The sequence below is a fragment of the Rhagoletis zephyria genome, unplaced genomic scaffold (genome assembly GCF_001687245.7).
Source record: "Rhagoletis zephyria isolate East Lansing unplaced genomic scaffold, Rhagoletis_zephyria_1.1 Rzeph_scaffold_00920, whole genome shotgun sequence".
NCBI lineage: Eukaryota > Metazoa > Arthropoda > Insecta > Diptera > Tephritidae > Rhagoletis > Rhagoletis zephyria.
Window position 1 is genome coordinate 26,795 of NW_016158004.1, and position 19,375 is coordinate 46,169.

At 34.9% G+C, this 19,375-nt stretch overlaps 1 protein-coding gene across 1 annotated transcript in view; it reads right to left on the bottom strand.

Annotated features, from left to right (window-relative positions):
- Positions 1 to 11,582: 11,582 nt before the first annotated feature.
- Positions 11,583 to 19,375, bottom strand: part of LOC108362061 (uncharacterized) — a 43,139-nt gene continuing 35,346 nt past the window's right edge. The window contains exons 2-5 of the mRNA XM_017614895.1: positions 15,940 to 15,962; positions 15,219 to 15,875; positions 14,661 to 15,159; positions 11,583 to 14,605 (exon numbers count right to left, since the gene is read on the bottom strand). Coding sequence (XP_017470384.1) covers positions 11,583 to 14,605; positions 14,661 to 15,159; positions 15,219 to 15,875; positions 15,940 to 15,962 — 4,202 coding nt within the window. The remainder of the gene's footprint in view (positions 14,606 to 14,660; positions 15,160 to 15,218; positions 15,876 to 15,939; positions 15,963 to 19,375) is intronic.

Genomic DNA, 19,375 nt, shown 5'->3' on the forward strand with positions numbered 1-19,375 from the left:
CTGAAATTAATTGATAAAGTAACCAATTTGGGGTTTGTTATCAATTCAAGCCTTAGCTGCATTGATCACGTTAATTCTGTTGTGAACAAAGTATATGGTATTTTAAGAAATCTAAGGCAACTGGCATCGTTTTTTCCGATTCCCACTAGAAGAAAGCTTGCGCGTCAATAAATTTCACCCATTATAACTTATGCTGAGGTGGTATATAGTAAGTTTGATTCCAGGTCATCACATAAGATTGACACCTTATTTTACCAAATCACACGTTATGTATATGGATTGCGGAAGTTTGACCATATATCAGCGAAGAGATGTAGTTTGTCTTATCACTAATTATCTAAAAGCAAGAAACTGCGTCTTTCCCTTTAAACTTATCAGCACTAAGACCACACCTTATCTTCATGAGAAACTAATTTTTCCAAAGTCTGAGCGTTCCTGTGATCTAATGGTGCCTTTATTTAACTTTAAAAATTCTACTTGACTTCAAAAACATTTTATATATAGCTACTTTTCTAACAATCGATGAACCATCTAATATTTAAAGTTAATCTCTGTTAACCTATGTACGAGTATATGTGATTTAATTAATTATATGTATTAATGTATGTCTTTGTATTGAATGTATTTGTTGAAAAAAGTGAATTTTATTACAACGCTTTTATTAACTTGCAATGTTGTGTGTCCATACCACCATTTATACTATAAATATAACAAAGGTATTTATGGCAAACCTAGTCTAGATATCAACCTCGTTTTAGGTATCATATCAAAGACATACAATTACAAAAACTCTAGAGGTAGATGTCGCCNGTATTTGTTGAAAAAAGTGAATTTTATTACAACGCTTTTATTAACTTGCAATGTTGTGTGTCCATACCACCATTTATACTATAAATATAACAAAGGTATTTATGGCAAACCTAGTCTAGATATCAACCTCGTTTTAGGTATCATATCAAAGACATACAATTACAAAAACTCTAGAGGTAGATGTCGCCCCGCCGGAGGAAGTTAAATACGGCACGCCATTTCTTTAAATGAAATTAATTGCTTCTATACATATGTGTGTATGACCATATAAATCTATATTAAGGCATCTAGTGCAGGGATTCGGGATCCCGAAAGAGTCCCGAGGCCTTTTTTGAGTCCCAAAATTTCGGATCCCGGGATCTATATATATATAATGCGAAGGGATTTTTGTGCAGCATAAAAGATCTGTACCGTTCGCCCGATTTTCAAAAATGAGATGTCAAATTAAAGCGCTTGGTCTGTAGATGTGCAATAAGGTTTTACTTTTTCGAAGAGTTGCCACCTGATAAAAATTGCATTCAAATAATTTAATAATCAATGCCATCAGATCCACACCATTCGTTCGATTTTCAAAAGTGAGGTGTCAAATCAAAGGGCTCTGACTTTAGGTGTGCAATAAGGCTTAACCTTTTCGAAAAGAGTTGCCACCTTTTAAAAAATTAAGTTCAAAATAATACGCGAAGGCATTCTTTGTTCCGCATAAAAGATCTGGACCGTTCGTTCGGTTTTTCAAAAATGGGTTGCCAAATTAAAGCGCTTGGCCTGTAGATGTGCAAACTGGATTTATTTTTTCGAATGGAGTTGCCACCTGTAGAACAATTGAATATTAACTATATAATAAGCAATGCCGTCATAACAGCACCGTTCGTTTGATTTTCCAAAATAAGGTGTCAAATTAAAACTCTTGGACTGCAGATATGCAATAAGGTTTTACTTTTTTGAAAAGAGTTGCCACCTTTTAAAAAATGGCATTCAAATTATCTAAAAAAATCAATTATTACAAAATGGGTATCAGTGAAAAGGGTTTTGAAAATATTTGTTTCTTAACTTAACTTTAGGAGGGTTGCCACCTGTTTAAAAAATTAAATTAAATTTGAATTAAGAAAATTAATTAGGAGAAATATGTTTCAACATATGGGCGCATAACGAAAGGGGCTTCAGAAGGTGGCCGCTTGAAAATATTTTGAAGAGGGTTGCCACCTTCTTGCGATGTCGAATTTAATTAACTTATCCAGAAGTTATATGAAATGTCAAAATAATGATGTGAAACGAAAGAATATTAAGAAGACTTTAGTTTGAACACACAAAATATTTTTGAGGAAGAGGGTTGCCACCTGTTAAAAATTAAATTCCAATTATTAAATAAGTTAAATGAATTATTAAAATATGAGTATGGGTTGAAAAATCTTTATTTATGAACTATATTTAGCGTAGTTGCCACATATTTAATTAATATAATTCAACTTAATTTATCAGTTGATTAAAATATGTATCGCAATGTTAGACGAAGAATATTTAAGAATATCTTAGCTCGAAACTACTTTTCAAAAGGGCTGCCACCTGTTTAAGTAGTCGAATTTAACTATATCTATATATATAATACGCGAAAGGACTTTTGGTCCAGGTCATCAGATCTGAACCATTCGTTTGATTTTCAAAAATGAGGTATCAAATTAAAGAGCTTGATATGTAGATGTGCAGTAGGCTTTTACTTTTCTGGAAAGAATGGCCACCTTTTAAAAAATCAAGTTGAGATTATTTTATCCTTCGCTGGATTTTTAAAAATGAGGTGTCAAATTAAAAGGCTTGGTTGCAGATGTGCAATGAGGTTTTACTTTTTGAAAAGAGTTGCCATAGGTATCAGTCGAAATGGTTATTAAAAGCTTTCTTAACTGTAAGAGTGTTGCCCCTGTTTAAAAAATCAAATTAAATTTTAAACAGGGAAATTACATACATGTTCCCCCACAGGGGTCCAGACTAAAGAAGTTTAAAAAGGTAGTAATTTGAAAATATTTTGAAAAGGGTTGCCACCTGCTTTAAAAGCCGAACTTAGTTATTCGCAGTATTAAAATATGGGAGTTAAATGAAAGAGTGCTAAGAAATCTTCAGTTTAAACATCAAAATTTTGTTTGATGGTTTGAAGAGAGTTGCCAGCTGTTGAAAATTTTAAATTTAAATGAATTATTAAGTTTAATAAATTAAGTTATTAAATAAGTTAAGTAAAATAAATTACTAAAAGAGGTGATTTAATCGTTCATGGGTTTGCGAAGGATTTATATCTGAACTGTTAAGGAGAGTTGCCAGGTGATAAAAAAATTAAATTCAATTTAATTCTTCAGGTAATTGAATTCTGTATCAAAGTATCAGGCGAGCTTTAAAAGATTTTAGTTTGAAAATGCTTCGCAGAAGGTTGCACCTGTTTGAAAAACCTAATTTATTTAGCTTTTACACAATTTTAATGAAATAATAAAATATGATTTGCAAAAGAAAGAGTTTTAATAAAACTCTAGTTTGAAATTTTTTTTTGTTAGGGTTGCTACATATTCGATTTTTATTTTGAGCGCTCAAGTTCGGTAATTGTGTTATCAGCTGTCTCTATGAAGTCAATTGGCCCCCCGGAGCCGCAATTTCACGCCCTTAGACTTTTTTGTGCCATGCCGTGAAGGACCAATATAATGCGAACAATCTATTAACGATTCAGGCCTTTAAGTCGTATGTTGGGCATTTCTTACGATAGAGCCAGAAGCCATCAACAAGGTCTTGGAGAACTCGGTTAACAGGATGCGCTACTGCGAAGACAGTCACATGATGAAATCTGGTTCCATAACTAATGGGAATATATGTTCTTTCGAATAAATTAGTTTGAGTTAATTTTTATAAATAAATATTTTTTTAGTTATGGTCATCAGATCTTTAATTTGAATTTCATCAGATCAGCACCGTCATTCTAAATGTGCATTAAGGTTTTATTTTTTGAAGTTACGTTCTTTTTTAGCGGTGCACGGTGGTTTGAATTTTGAGGAAATGAAAAACCGACGCCATTTGAGACCTCTCTTCGTTCAAAAAGGGATGGACGAATTTACTTGAAACATTTGCAATATTTATTAAGGTTTGTGAATAGTGTTGCCATCTGTTTAAAATATTAACCTCAATTTTGGCGTCATAACGCCAAACCCGTCACTAGTATAATTTAATTTACGACCAAATTAAAATAAAACTAAATTCAGACACTAGTGGCATAAAAGAATTGTAAACTGCAACCCTACAAATAATCAAATAATATATTACAATACTAACACTACTATTATTCTATCATAATATATATAACATATATATGAGGCATTCTTTTTCGTATCGGACACCAAATTTGGTGTGACAATTTCGATTGGCTTCACATTTTTCCTTTTTTCTTCGGAATATGATCTGTCAAGTTTTGGATTTTTTCGTGATTATGCCTAAATAATCATGTACTTCTTCAAATTGTCTCGGGTTCTATTCATCGTAGAGACTTCATTGTTGACTCTCACAAAATAAATCACCTCGTCATAAAAAAAAAACATAAAAATATTCAACAATTTTTATTGAGCTTGAGGCCGTTTTTTATTGAAAACTTATTGTGGAAAAGCAACAATAATTTGAAAAAATGGTAGAAGTGATAGCTATTTCGGAAATCACCACATTTCCTCAACAGACTTCTTTCAGTACGATTCGAACCGACGATCCCACTGACTCAGCCAGTTGCCTACGCTCTGGCCTAAGCTCAATAAAAATTGTTGAATATAATTGTTATAAGGCCATAAAATAACAAAAACAAACATTTTAAAAATAGTTCTTGAGAAACACAAATTTTTGTGGAACATGTTGTTTATAGAGTACTAACTTTACCCGCGCGTTTCAGTTAGAGTTTCATGTTCTTCTCTAACTCAGTTAGTTAGTGTCAGATATGAAAAATTTCGTTTGTTTCCCAACTTCTCATATTTAAATTCTTGTCGCTTTTTCAGTGTTGTTGTAAGCTTATCTGCGACGTTTTGCTCACTCTCCATAAGTTTTTTTAAGTCATCTGCGCTCAGCTGTTTCTTTAGTTTTGTTGCTATTTCTTCCACCTTCTGTTTTTGTTTTCTTAATATGTTATGTTTATGTTTGATCAGTAGACTTAATATTTTTATATGGTAGTAACGTGTATGTCTGGCTTAAGTTCTGTCTATTTCAGGATGTGTGTCAAATACAAATAATTTCTTACATCTAGTAGAATTTTTTATAAAGTTAGGAACTAATTTTGATTTTCTGCATTTTAAAAGAAATTTGATGTTAGTCTTAAGTTTTATCAGCTTTTTGGATGCAGATTGAAATTTGTTTATTACTGCTTTAGAGTTGTCATAATTGTTCTTTATTTTCGCATATCCCATTTGTGTTGTTGTATGCTTACGGCGTGCCTTCCGTATTTGTATACTGATGGTTTTAGTGACCTTTCTACTGATAATTTAGTATTTTGCCGCCTCGAGGTCAATTTTAAAATTTTTTTTATGAAAACACAAGTTTTTTTGATGTTTGTGCAGCTCACCGAATTTCAACGACGCTGCGATTCTACAACAAGAACAACACTACAATAAGCGCTTTACCTTAGAAATGTTACATATAATAAACACACCGGCAAACATAAGACTGACCCTGCAAAAATTTGAGGACCACGTGGTCCACTATGTCGTAGTTTTAAAATATGTATGTATGTGCAAAAGGACCAGGTTGCATACTAGTAATTTGTTATGCTTACCTGGACCACTTCAAACGTAAAAAACTGATATTTGTGTTGAGAACCACCTCTTCGTGCCCCATCGGCCCCATGTTCTGCAGCGGTGGACCAGAAGTGGTCCCATGTTATGCAGCGTTGGACTAGAGGTGGTCAGGTCCAATGACATCGCAATGTTAATGTAACCATATTTTCCCCATATATTTGGACCATCTTGGTTACTAGTGTTGGTTACAAGGTAGCGTGGTCCCGTACTAGTATTTAACCTAGTCCCACTTTTTGCAGGGGAACTACAAAACGGACACTGAAAACTGTGCTCACTTGTACAGACACTTGCTAACAAACAAATCGACAGTACCAAACCAGTGTTGATATTTAAGATTTTTAAATTGTACCAAATTAATGGCAAAAATTGTAACTTTTGGAGTTTAATTGTGCTTTTCACCATTTCCGTCAATGCATTACCTCTCTTTTCCGGCAACCAAACAAAACCAATTTTTTTTTTGTCTACTGCAGTGTGTTTATTACTCAATTCATTGTACAGCTTCAGTTAGTGTAGGATTAATTTAACGTAACTTATCATTGAGATCTCTTCAGCTAGCCTATAAAGTCATTGCCAGTTTTTTCAGAAAGTCCCACTAAGTTAAATTAAGCTTAGAGTTTAACTTAAATTACACAAAAATAAATTCTTGAATTATATTTCACATTTTTTAAAGTACACCCCGCGACAAAAAGCTACGGTCTCCCGGTTTGGGCTATTTATTATATTTTTTCCAAGTTAATTTTAGTTATTATTTTTTTTTTTTAGAAGAGTATAGCTCTAACAAAAACTATACAAATAAAACTTGATTTTAAATATTGAAAAAAAAACATCAACAACGGTGTTGCGCATTTTCATCCATATAAAATAAAATGCGAACATTTGTTATACGGAGGAAAGTGCGCAACACCACAAACAAAATAATTATAAAAATCAACGATATTTTTAAGATACTTAAAACTTGTACCTTATTATACTAGAATGAATGGGCTACAAGAATGTTAACCCAAAACATGTCTACAAGTTCTGAACAAAAACGGTGATAATTTTACAACACTTTGTTGATTTTTTTCAATATTTCAAGTTTGGATTTATTTGTAATTTTTAATTTCAAGGCATGAAATGTGCATACATTTTTTTACTTTCAACCCCCGAATTGCTGAATTACTTCTATGTCTGCAGGATATGTTTTTAAAATAAATAGCTATGAGGGATATTTCACCCGCCGGTGAAAAGAAATCGCAATCACCATTACGCACAACACTAATATTACCAAATTTGACAAGGGATGACGGAAAATCGTTCCACATTACATCACACTCCTACCCTTACGGAAACACCAACAACGAAAATGAGACTAATATTACGGTTCACAATCACGTTTACATCCAAAATTACAATTCATAATTTCGAATTGTAGCAAATATGAAATATAGGTATATCCATTTACCTAAATGTAAACGGATAAAGAATCAAAGTGGTAGAAGAGATTTGTGCGTTTGGCACAAAAAGTATATTTGATGTTGAAATTGTACTTAAAATCGGCAAATTATACTTTTGTACTTTTTAAAAGTAATTGTATTGAAAAAAGTACAATTGTACTTGAAATATCAACAAAGTACCAAACTCCACGTCAAACAGTGCGGACGTGTAAATTAATGTATGTATGCATTTTGTTTTTAATTATTGTTTTGGAATTTGTATTTACGTACATTTTATTTTTTACATTTTTGTCAATAGGACGGTTACCGAAGCGTAATCGAAATATATCGGAAACAAACACCAAAAAAAATTATGTTTTCATAAATAAATTTTTAAAATTGACATCGAGCCGGCAAAATACTAAATTATAAGTAGAAAGGTCGCTAAAACAGGTGGCGCAGGGGTCGAGCTATACTAAAAAATCGCATTTATAGTCCGATTTGATTCAAACTCAGAATTAGTCTGTTCCTTTGAACTTCGGACTAAAACATGTGGAACTGTCAAACTACAATTTTACTCTCTCAAATGAGAGTAAAAGGAGAACAGATGCATAAGTGCATGGGACTTCCTGTAAAAATGTCAGTCGGTTTGGTTACATGTCATTTGTACAAAACTTGTTTGGCTGAAATATCACTAACTAATTATTAAAATTTATACATGTTCAAATATTTCGTTGTTTACTTCCATTTTTGTACAGATATAAGGTCCTTTGCTTACACCGCCTTCTGTTTTTGTTTGCACATGCAAATCAGCTGATCGTTTGACACTTTTCATGAACTTACAGAAAAGTCCGGACTAAATCCTGTAAATTCTGACTAGGAACAGTTACTCAGTTACTCTCTCAAAAGTGTTCCCACTTACAGGTTTTATGTCAATAGGAACGACTTCCTATAAGTTCTGACTAAATCCTGTAAACCGGACTGCTTTTGGAACAGACTAAATATATACTCACTACAGTAGGATAAATACACTTGCCAAAAATGAGCCTTATAGCTGGTTCCAAAGTCGAGTTATGGCAAATTGAGTTCCATGCAATATGTCCTCATATATCTTATATATTAATACACATACACGATTTCTGTGGTACACTTTTGAGGTAATTAAATCCCATTGATTTTCATGAAACTCATATAAAAAGAAAGAGGAGGTGGTGCTTATGTGCCGAATTTAGTTTTTAAACCTCTAGGAACCACTTTGAGCAAAATATTTAAAAAAAATATTTACAGTCCTGACTGGTACAAGTTCAGCCCGAATATCAGTTAGAGAAGCAACATGACATCTTATATATTCATACGCAAACATGATTTTTGTGGTAGACTTTTGAGGTACTTAATCCCCATTGATTTTAATGAAACTCTTATCAAAAGAAAGAGGAGGTGGTGTAGATGTGCCGAATTTAGTTTTTAACTCCCTAAGAGCTACTTTGAGCAAATTATTCAAAAACACCTATTTACAGGCCTGATTGGAACATGTTCAGCTGAATATCAGTTAGAGAAGCAACATGACATCTTATATATTAATACGCAAACATGATATTTGTAGTACACTTTTGAGGTACTTAATCCCCATGATTTTCATGAAACTCATATCAAAAGAAAGAGGATGTGGTGTAGATGTGCCGAATTTAGTTTTTAACTCCCTAAGAGCTACTTTGAGCAAATTATTCAAAAATACCTATTTACAGTCCTGATTGGAACATGTTCAGCTGAATATCAGTTAGAGAAGCAACATGACATCTTATATATTAATACGCAAACATGATATTTGTAGTACACTTTTGAGGTACTTAATCCCCATGATTTTCATGAAACTCATATCAAAAGAAAGAGGATGTGGTGTAGATGTGCCGAATTTAGTTTTTAACTCCCTAAGAGCTACTTTGAGCAAATTATTCAAAAATACCTATTTACAGTCCTGATTGGAACAAGTTCAGCCCGAATATCAGTTAGAGAAGCAACGTGTCATCTTATCTATATATTAATACGCTAACATAAATTTTGTCCGCCTTCGTTTAGAGATTCTACCGAACCGATTTCAAAACTGGTTGAAAATAACGGCCAAAACCGTCGTTTAAACATTTTCGTATTTGTGTATAGATGTTGCTGCAACATGTTCAATTTGATATTTGGTTCGATAAACTGACAGTTGTCTCTCTCGCACCGCTCCCTTAGCAGTGGCACCGTGTTGCTTCTTTGTAAATAGGCATGGAAACAGTGTAGCTTTGGTGTGAAATAGAAGTATAAGCTTTTGTGAAATATGTTTATTTGTATATGCATATTAAGCATATTTAACTGATGAAAACATAAACTGTTTTTAAATGGGATGTTTACATCAATCTCATAGTAGTCTTATTTTAAGTTTGAGTCATTTTGCAGTTTTTATACTGCTAAATAGCACATAAATTACGTAATTCACGTAGATATATCAATATTACGTTCAACATTTCATTTAAAATGCCAGATTTCCTGCAAACACATTAGAATTTACAAAAAGAAATTTCACTAATAATTGCCTACTTTGCGTACTTTTCTCCTACCATTTTCGCACCAACAGATGGCATTCTTCCCCTTTCTCCGTCCTTCGTAAATGCAACCTTTTGTATGGGAGTGTCAAACCGCAGCTGTCCATAATTATCTAACCTTGTATTATTGAATCATGGTTTCGCATGTTGTTTCACTTCGCATTTGAAATTAAGCTTTGAAATAAAGATAAATATGAAGATGCCGACATAAATGATAACGATGAAGACAAGAATAAGGAGGAAAAAGTGAAGACAAAGACGAAAATGGAGACAGTGAGAAGTACATAACAGTNATTTGTAGTACACTTTTGAGGTACTTAATCCCCATGATTTTCATGAAACTCATATCAAAAGAAAGAGGATGTGGTGTAGATGTGCCGAATTTAGTTTTTAACTCCCTAAGAGCTACTTTGAGCAAATTATTCAAAAATACCTATTTACAGTCCTGATTGGAACAAGTTCAGCCCGAATATCAGTTAGAGAAGCAACGTGTCATCTTATCTATATATTAATACGCTAACATAAATTTTGTCCGCCTTCGTTTAGAGATTCTACCGAACCGATTTCAAAACTGGTTGAAAATAACGGCCAAAACCGTCGTTTAAACATTTTCGTATTTGTGTATAGATGTTGCTGCAACATGTTCAATTTGATATTTGGTTCGATAAACTGACAGTTGTCTCTCTCGCACCGCTCCCTTAGCAGTGGCACCGTGTTGCTTCTTTGTAAATAGGCATGGAAACAGTGTAGCTTTGGTGTGAAATAGAAGTATAAGCTTTTGTGAAATATGTTTATTTGTATATGCATATTAAGCATATTTAACTGATGAAAACATAAACTGTTTTTAAATGGGATGTTTACATCAATCTCATAGTAGTCTTATTTTAAGTTTGAGTCATTTTGCAGTTTTTATACTGCTAAATAGCACATAAATTACGTAATTCACGTAGATATATCAATATTACGTTCAACATTTCATTTAAAATGCCAGATTTCCTGCAAACACATTAGAATTTACAAAAAGAAATTTCACTAATAATTGCCTACTTTGCGTACTTTTCTCCTACCATTTTCGCACCAACAGATGGCATTCTTCCCCTTTCTCCGTCCTTCGTAAATGCAACCTTTTGTATGGGAGTGTCAAACCGCAGCTGTCCATAATTATCTAACCTTGTATTATTGAATCATGGTTTCGCATGTTGTTTCACTTCGCATTTGAAATTAAGCTTTGAAATAAAGATAAATATGAAGATGCCGACATAAATGATAACGATGAAGACAAGAATAAGGAGGAAAAAGTGAAGACAAAGACGAAAATGGAGACAGTGAGAAGTACATAACAGTTAGGTTAACTGAAAGGGTAAGAAAATGTATTATATTTTTGAAGTGAAACTTCTTTAGCGGGGATTCGTTGGTTGGGAGTAAATGGGCAATGATGCACACGGAAATAGTTGTCACGGAAACAAGTGCTTCTAATATATGTGCTACTATCTGACCCGGCAAACTTCGTTCTGCCCAAAATAGATTTTTTTATTAATTTCATTTCAAAAATTGTTATTACACCGGTATTATTTTTAATAAAAAATTAACGATTTTTCACTACTTCATTGTGTATACAACTTCAAAAATATATAATTTTAGTATTCAGTTTAAGGCTGCACGATACACAACATTTTTAGTGTTCTGTCCCGGAGCGTAAATAAATAGCGAGGACGGTTTTCCAACACGGGAACACGCCACATAGAGCTGACCATGTGAAAAGCATGGCATTTCTAGCTTTATGCCGCATACTTCCAACGACTGCCCTTGTGACTTTTTAATTGTCATCGCAAATGCAAGTTTCACTGGGAACTGCATACGTTTGAATTGGAAGGGCAAATCTGTTGAAGTTAAGGGAATCCGGGGAAGTAAGCATTCCTCTCCCTTGAACGGGCCTTTCAAAATGCTTGCCACTATTAAATTGTCCATTAGCTTCGTAACAATCAGTCGTGTACCATTGCACAGTTTGGAGCATGAAGATTGCGTAGCATAATAACAACTGACCCAACTTTGAGACGCAAATGATGAGGAGGCATTCCAGGCAAATCCAGAGAGTTTAAGAACTCCACTGGGTAATTTACTACTTCGTCTTCATTTTCAACGCGATCAATAGATTTATAAGAACGCAGATCTCCCGGAATTTGATTTTGAATCGTCCAATTCAAGTCGTTGACATCAATATTTTTTGCTGCTAAAATTGCGCGTGCGGCTAACCATTCGTAGTTACCATAATTTTGAGCGATATTTGGATATACACTGCTAATTAGTTCATCCTTACTTGAAGCGAATTGGCAAATCGCAGTTGGAATCGATATTAATCCACTGCAAGGATCTATCGGAACTTGTCCATTGCCGATTCGCAGCGGCTCTTTTGAAAAAACCTCTGCAGTTCTATCGTGTTGCAGCAAAACTCGCATATTGATGGTCAATGAAATGGTTTTAACAAACCTCCACAAATGCGATGACTTCAGACATGCGTTTAGCTCATCCGCCGCTGTTGATTTTGGAATCACGGGTAGTGTTTGTCTGAAGTCGCCCGCCAGCAATATCATCACTCCTCCAAAGCAACGATCATTATTGCGCAAATCTCTCAATGTTCGGTCGAGTGCTTNATCATTATTGCGCAAATCTCTCAATATTCGGTCGAGTGCTTCTAATGATCGTTTGTGGGCCATTGTGCATTCATCCCATATGATAAATTTACAGTTTTTTAAAACTTGTGCCATTGCTGATTGCTTTGAAATATTGCAAACAGGACTTTCGTGTATTTGCAAGTTTAATGGAAGCTTTAATGCTGAATGTGCCGTTCTTCCACCTTCCAACAGTGTTGCCGCAATCCCGGTAGATGCAAAAGCTAATGCAATACCACTTTGACCACGTATTGCTGCTAGTATTAAAGACAATAGGAACGTTTTACCGGTCCCGCCGGGCGCATCGAGAAAAAATATGCCACCGTTTCCATTATCTACAGCATTTATTAGTTGATTGTACGCACTGCTTTGCTGTTCATTCAACAGTGGAAAATTTGTTTGTACCTGTTGTTGCAAGTGAGTTATATCGTAAGCACGCTCGCGTTCCAATTCGCGATTCAGTACATCCCTTGCTTGACGACTTGGCGCTGGCATATGAACTTCAATCAATAGTTTTCCACTCATGAGTAAACATAAATCTTCAATAAGGACTAATGCTTCATTGTAGATGTCAGCGTTCATTTGCAACTCGAAATTTCTTGTCGCGAGTCGCAAGCGGTGCAAAATATCTTCTGCCATGTCATCTTTGTACGTATCCCATAATAGACGCGGGTTTGAAGGCTGACATGTCGAAATTATTATAGCGAAAAGTGCACGAACTGCAGTGGCTGGTGAGGAAGCTATTGCATCCGCTAGCGTTTGATTCCAGTGACTGTCGTGTTCAAGCAATTGCAAATGTTGACATGCTTCTCGAAATGTTGCACAAATGGTACCATCTACAGTCCTCAAAGATTGAAATGAAGTTGAACCGCGTACATTGACCAGAAGCAAACGTAGGTAAAAGCAATCATCGTTCTTTGGATGGATACTGTAAATTCTTCCCAATGCATCAGTTGAAAAAACACCTGGATAACCATCTACTGGATGGCCGTACTTCCTGCGTAACCATTTCTTCGACGATGCATTCCATGTATAATACCGAGGCATCTCAGAGTAAAGCAATGTTCTCGCGAACGGATCACTGGCGCAAGTTGCAAAGAAACTTGTTAAAGTGGTTGCTGGTGGTCTTTCCACTCGCTGTACTATGTTCTCTGCGTTGAAATAAACTCGTTGGCCATTCTCCAAATGAACTGCCAGATGCACAACAGTCGGATGGCGTTCATGTATTGCAAATGAAAATATTCTCCAGATTGCTTCATTGCAATTGACATATCTGCCCATTTGAAATTTGCTAATTTCATCTCGTTCCACGCCAATAACCGCCATATCGCTTCCTTTGGTGACGTATTTGCAAACATACTTAATTGACTTTATTGAACTGCAATACTCAGCATTTATATGTGTTTTGAATGCCTTAGACAAAATAGGCGAATATGGAACGATCCGTGTGTTATCAACCAAGAAATTCTTTCCTTTCAATTGAGTGATGGATGTTCTGCCATTGTCAGCGGGTGAGCGACGCCGATAGAGAGGGTATCCATCGTTTCCAGTTTGAGTTTCCGAAATAAAATCACGTGGATAGCGTTTTTTGCATTTATTGTCCGACATACAAACCGAAGATGGATCGTGTTGTCCGCATGGCCCATGAACCATATTGGCCATCACCACTTCGTGCAACTCTGGATCTATATCAACATCAGGAATTTCAGCGGAAATTATGTCATCAATTTGGTCAGGTGTAATTTTCTCCACCATCCAAAGCAGAATGTGTGCGTGGGGTAAACCTCTCTTCTGCCACTCCACTGAGTACATCCAGCATCGAACAGTACCATATACACGTTGTTTCGTAATGAAGTCCATCAAACATCTGAGTTTTTGTTTAAACACTCGTGCTGTGACGTCGTGGTGATCGCTTGGTGATTGGCCGGGATGCAACAGATTCGTAATGTCTGGCCATTTTGGATTGCAAGTAAATGTTACAAACAAATCCGGTCGTCCATAATTGCGCACGTAAGTCATCGCGTCCTGGGAGTACTCATGCATGTGTCTAGGACTGCCAATGTATGTCGATGGCAAAATAGTGAGTCGACCAATATCTGTAATATCCGCATCACTATTCATCGCATCTCGTAAGTGAACATACTCTTCAGATCGCAACTTCGACTGATTGTATCGAATGTAATTAAGTCGTTCTGTCTCAACTTTAACGTACATATCAACTGCATACTGTTGGAATAATCGTCGATATCTCAGTAAGTGGTTGTCATAGTTTTGTCGAATCATCATTCGATATGCGTAAAAGTTCATTGAACTGACCTTTTTATTTGTCTCGACACCTAAAAGTTTAAATTACATATATGAAGTAGCAAACAAACATTTTTTTGTACTAACCATTCATTGGATTTATCATCTTATAGCCTAAGTGATATCCGTCTTCCCCACGGCAGAACATGAGCGGATATTGCATTGCGTCGTAAGACCGATGTGTCTCACTTATCCGCTTTAGTGCGTTTTCAGTTCTACGTTTTATGACAATATCACGCGACTCCAAATTTTCTCCAACAACAACAACTGATATTTCGCTAACTGTAGGTGCATTATATTGTCTTTCATGAGTTCCTGTTGGTCTGTTGTCCGCATGTATGATTATGCTATGATCATCTGTTGGCATACGTTCCAACGAAATCGTAAACAGTTTGATAAGGTCATTGTGTTCGTGTAACATTTGCTGCAATTGATCGATTATTTCTATTTTCGTTGCATTGAAGATAGTACAACGTCGATTTAGTTCATCATGTGAATCTCCCAGAAAGTAAATTTGGAGATATTTGTGTTCTTGATCTGGATGCGGCAACAGCGATCCAGCGAGATGAAAAATTTGCCCATGAACCTGTATAATTGGAGGAAAGTTCTGTAATTTCTGTCAAGTATTGCGCTTAGTAAAATTACCTTAAACGTTGCATTGTAGTTTTGTTCATTTACAATTTCACCGCCAAACGACGTCATTTGAAAACAATCGTTGTACATTTTAGTGTGCTGTAAGAAATGCCTCGAGTTGGGAGATTCACCGTAAAGCAGCTGGAACAATGGCTCTGGTGGTGGAAGCAATTCTGGCAACTTAACCTTTCCCGCCGCGCAACATAATCCTGGCGGTTCTTTTTGAAATTTGACTGCATTGTAATATTGACAAACTACTGACATTTGACCGATTTGAACAGATGCGCTATATTGAATGTTTGGCTCATATCGAAAGCCTGCCCGTTCAGTGTTCACCAAAGAAACTTGTTGTTGCCGCTGTTGTCGTCGAATAATCGCATGTTGTAATCTTACTTCATCACTTTCGCGAGCACGAACTTCCCTTCTTTTCAATCGTTCTTGCTGATTGTGAACTTCCCTTCTTCTCAATCGTTCTTCCTGATTGTAAGTTTGGTTTACATCTTCTAACTGGTGCGCACGATTCTCCAGCAGTCTATTTCGAGCTGATACCCTCTCAATAACACTTTCCCTTTCTGTTTGACGTGCTCTGAAATTTCGTATTCTCCTTCTGCTGTGAGAATTCCGACCAATGTTACCATGCACATTGATTCTTGGCATCTCAACAAATATCTAATTGGAAATGATAATACATTTGCATACAGCTCACATAAGGTTTTACCAACCGTTAACTTACCTTTGAAAAATGAGCTAACCCAACTAAGGAAAAAGATGCAATTTAACGATAAACTATATATAGTCCAATGTAAATAGATATTCGCCGACACACTAAATCACTTTTACCAATTCACTCACTTTTTTAAACGAAATATGAATGAAACCAGTCAAAAAATTATAATCCACACATTCGCTATTTTTTATTTCGTAAATGTAAACTATTTAACACGAAAATATGCAATTAGACGATAAACTATGTATCTATTCCAATGTAAATTGGTATTCGCCGACACACTATATCACTTTTTTAAACAAAATATCAATAAAACCGCTCAGATATTGATAATCCACACATTCGCAACTGTTAATTTCGTAAATGTAAACTATTTAACACGAAAAGCTACCGCTTCAATTATTACATTAGAAATAATATTGTAAGCTGTCAAATGGAATGACCACCTACTACGCTCCAATTTATTTTCACTGAGTATAGGCTATTTTAAGTAAGTAAGTAAGAGTATTGATATAGTATACCTCCATAATGGTTTTCAGGCCCCTCCTCCAACCCTTTTAGATATATTCAGCCTCAAAAGTTTAGTACGTATGGGAGGTGCCATGCCCCATTTTTCGATAAATCTTTTTTTTTTTGGGTGAACATGGTACTGATATCGTATATCTGCATAGTGATTTCTATGTACATGCCATGAACGCTTTTAGGGATATTTAGCCTTAAAAATTAAGAACGCATGGGAGGTGCCACGCCCGCTTTTCCCAAAACTACTGTTTTTTTCATAAGCATGCTATTGATATCGTTAATCTCCTGATCAATTTTCAGATCCCAACCTTAAACGCTTTTATAGATATTCAGCTTGAAAAATTGAGTTTGTATGGGAGGAGCCACGCCCCCTTTTCCGATAAACCCCACTTTTATGCGTGGGAATGGTTTTGATATCATTTAGCTCTATACCAATTTTCAGCTCCCTACCTTGAACTCCTTTAGAGATAATCAGCTTGAAAAATTAAGATTATATGGCAGGTGCCACGCCCCCTTTTCCGATAACCCCCACTTTTATGCGCAAAAATTGTTTTGATATCATATAGCTCTGTACCAATTTCCAGGTCCCTGCCTTAAATCCTTTTAGAGATATTCAGCTTGAAAAATTAAGTGTGTATGGGAGGTGCCACGCCCCCTTTTACGATAACCCCCACTTTTATGCGTGAGAGTGGTTTTAATATCATTTAGCTCTATAGCAATTTTCAGGATCCTGCCATTTATTCTTTCTGATATATTCAGCTTCCAACGCTAAGTATGTATGGGAGGTGCCACGCCCCCTTTTCGTATAACTCCTATTATTTTGCGTTAATATGGAATTGTTATCGTTTATCTCCACACCAATTTCCAAGTCCCTACCTTAAACAATTTTAGAGATATTCAGCATGAAAAATTAAGTTTGTATGGGAGGTGCCACGCCCTCTTTTCTGATAACCCCCACTTTTCTGCGTGAGAAGGGTTTTGATATCACCTACCTCTATACCAATTTTCAGCTCCCTACCTTGAACTCTTTTAGAGATAATCAGCTTTAAAAATTAAGATTGTATGGGAGGTGCCACGCCCCCCTAATATTTTTTAATTTTTTCTTCGACTAAACCTTCGCGGGGTAACAACAAACAAACCCCCCTAAGGAAGTATTTGATTTGGTTCAGCCGTTTTCAAGTTTTAGCGTTACAATTAAACACCAAATCATTTTCATATATATAGATTAATTAACCAAAAACGTGCTAATAAGGGGTTTAAGAATAGGGTTGATATTAAGCCCAATACAGGAAGGAAAGTAAAGCTTAGTACATACATAGACGAAGAAAAGGTTAAAGGTAAAGGTAAAAATAAAAACTAAAACAAATATGCGTAAAGAAAAAGGTTAGTTTAAACACTATAAGGTAAAGGTGAAGGGGAATATGCAAAAATAAAGATAAGTATGAAGAAAAATATTGGGATGAATATTGATATTGCTATTGATATAATAATCGATATTGCTATCGATATAATAATCGATATTGTTATCGATATAATAATGGATACTTCTATCAATACAACCGATATTGTTATCGATCAAATAATCGATATTGTTATCGATAATGTTATAAATATTGTTATCGGTGTAATAATCGATATTTTTGTCGATAATGTTATCGATATATTTAACAATAAATAAATCGATTTTGGAATCGTTATATTTTGTGATATATTTATTGATATTTTTATTGGTATATTTATCGACAAAGTTATCGACAGCGTTATAGATTTAATATTCGACTCATGACATGTGATCACATTATGTGATATCACATCACATCAAATCATATGGCATCACATGACATGACATCACATAATATGATATCACATAATACGATATCACATGGCATGACATCACATGATATGACATCATATGGTATGACATGACTTCACATGATATAACATCACATAACATGACATCACATGATTTGACATCAAATGACATCACATTACATTGAAAAATATTTGTTTCTGTATCGACATTCTTACCCTCTCGACGGGTCTGGGTAGGGATAAGGATAGAAAAAAGATAAAATATAACCTTGAGCTTATAAAATTATATTAACTACCCTGTCGTTTTATTCACAATTTCTAAATAAGTAACGTAAGTTCCACTTCTTCTATGTGGCCCAGGTGCACTTATTTTCTCGATAGGAATTGAAATAAATTCTGCTATAAAAATATAGTTATCGAAAATTATCAAGTTACCGAAGTTTATGGAGTCATCGAAGTATATTATTATCGAAATTTATCGAGTTATCCATATTTATTGAGTTATAACAACGTGTAAAATTATTCAAATTGACCAATGTTAATTGAGTTGTCGAAATTTATAGACACAGAAAATTAGTTGTGGAAATTTGCGGATAGATATCGAGCTATAAAAATGTATGGGTTAGCGAAATTTGTCAAGTTAATGAAAATTATCAAGTTATCGATATTTATTGTTGTGTTTAGGGATTTTAGTATTCTTGAAATTCATTGAGTGTTCGATATATATCAAATTATCGAGCTTTATCGACAAACTGGAATGTATCGGTTATATTCCAAGTCCTTCCAACGACCGAAAGCAGGAGATTTTTCAGCAAGTAATTTTGTACATTAGTGGTATTCATCTAAACCGTGTTTTCATTAGTTATAGAGCTCAGTGTTACTGACTTTATACTACTAGCACGAGGATAAAGAAATTATAGAAACTAACTCACTTAATGGGAAAGAATTATATTTACGAAATATCTATTTAAATAAATATACATTAGGCCGGGTCGATTTGTGGGGAGGCAAAAAAATCGCCCATTGCTCTGTGAAAATCATATTCTAGGGATCAAAATAAGAAACTTTGCCGAAGGAACCATACCTCTAAAACGAATTCTGATGTCCC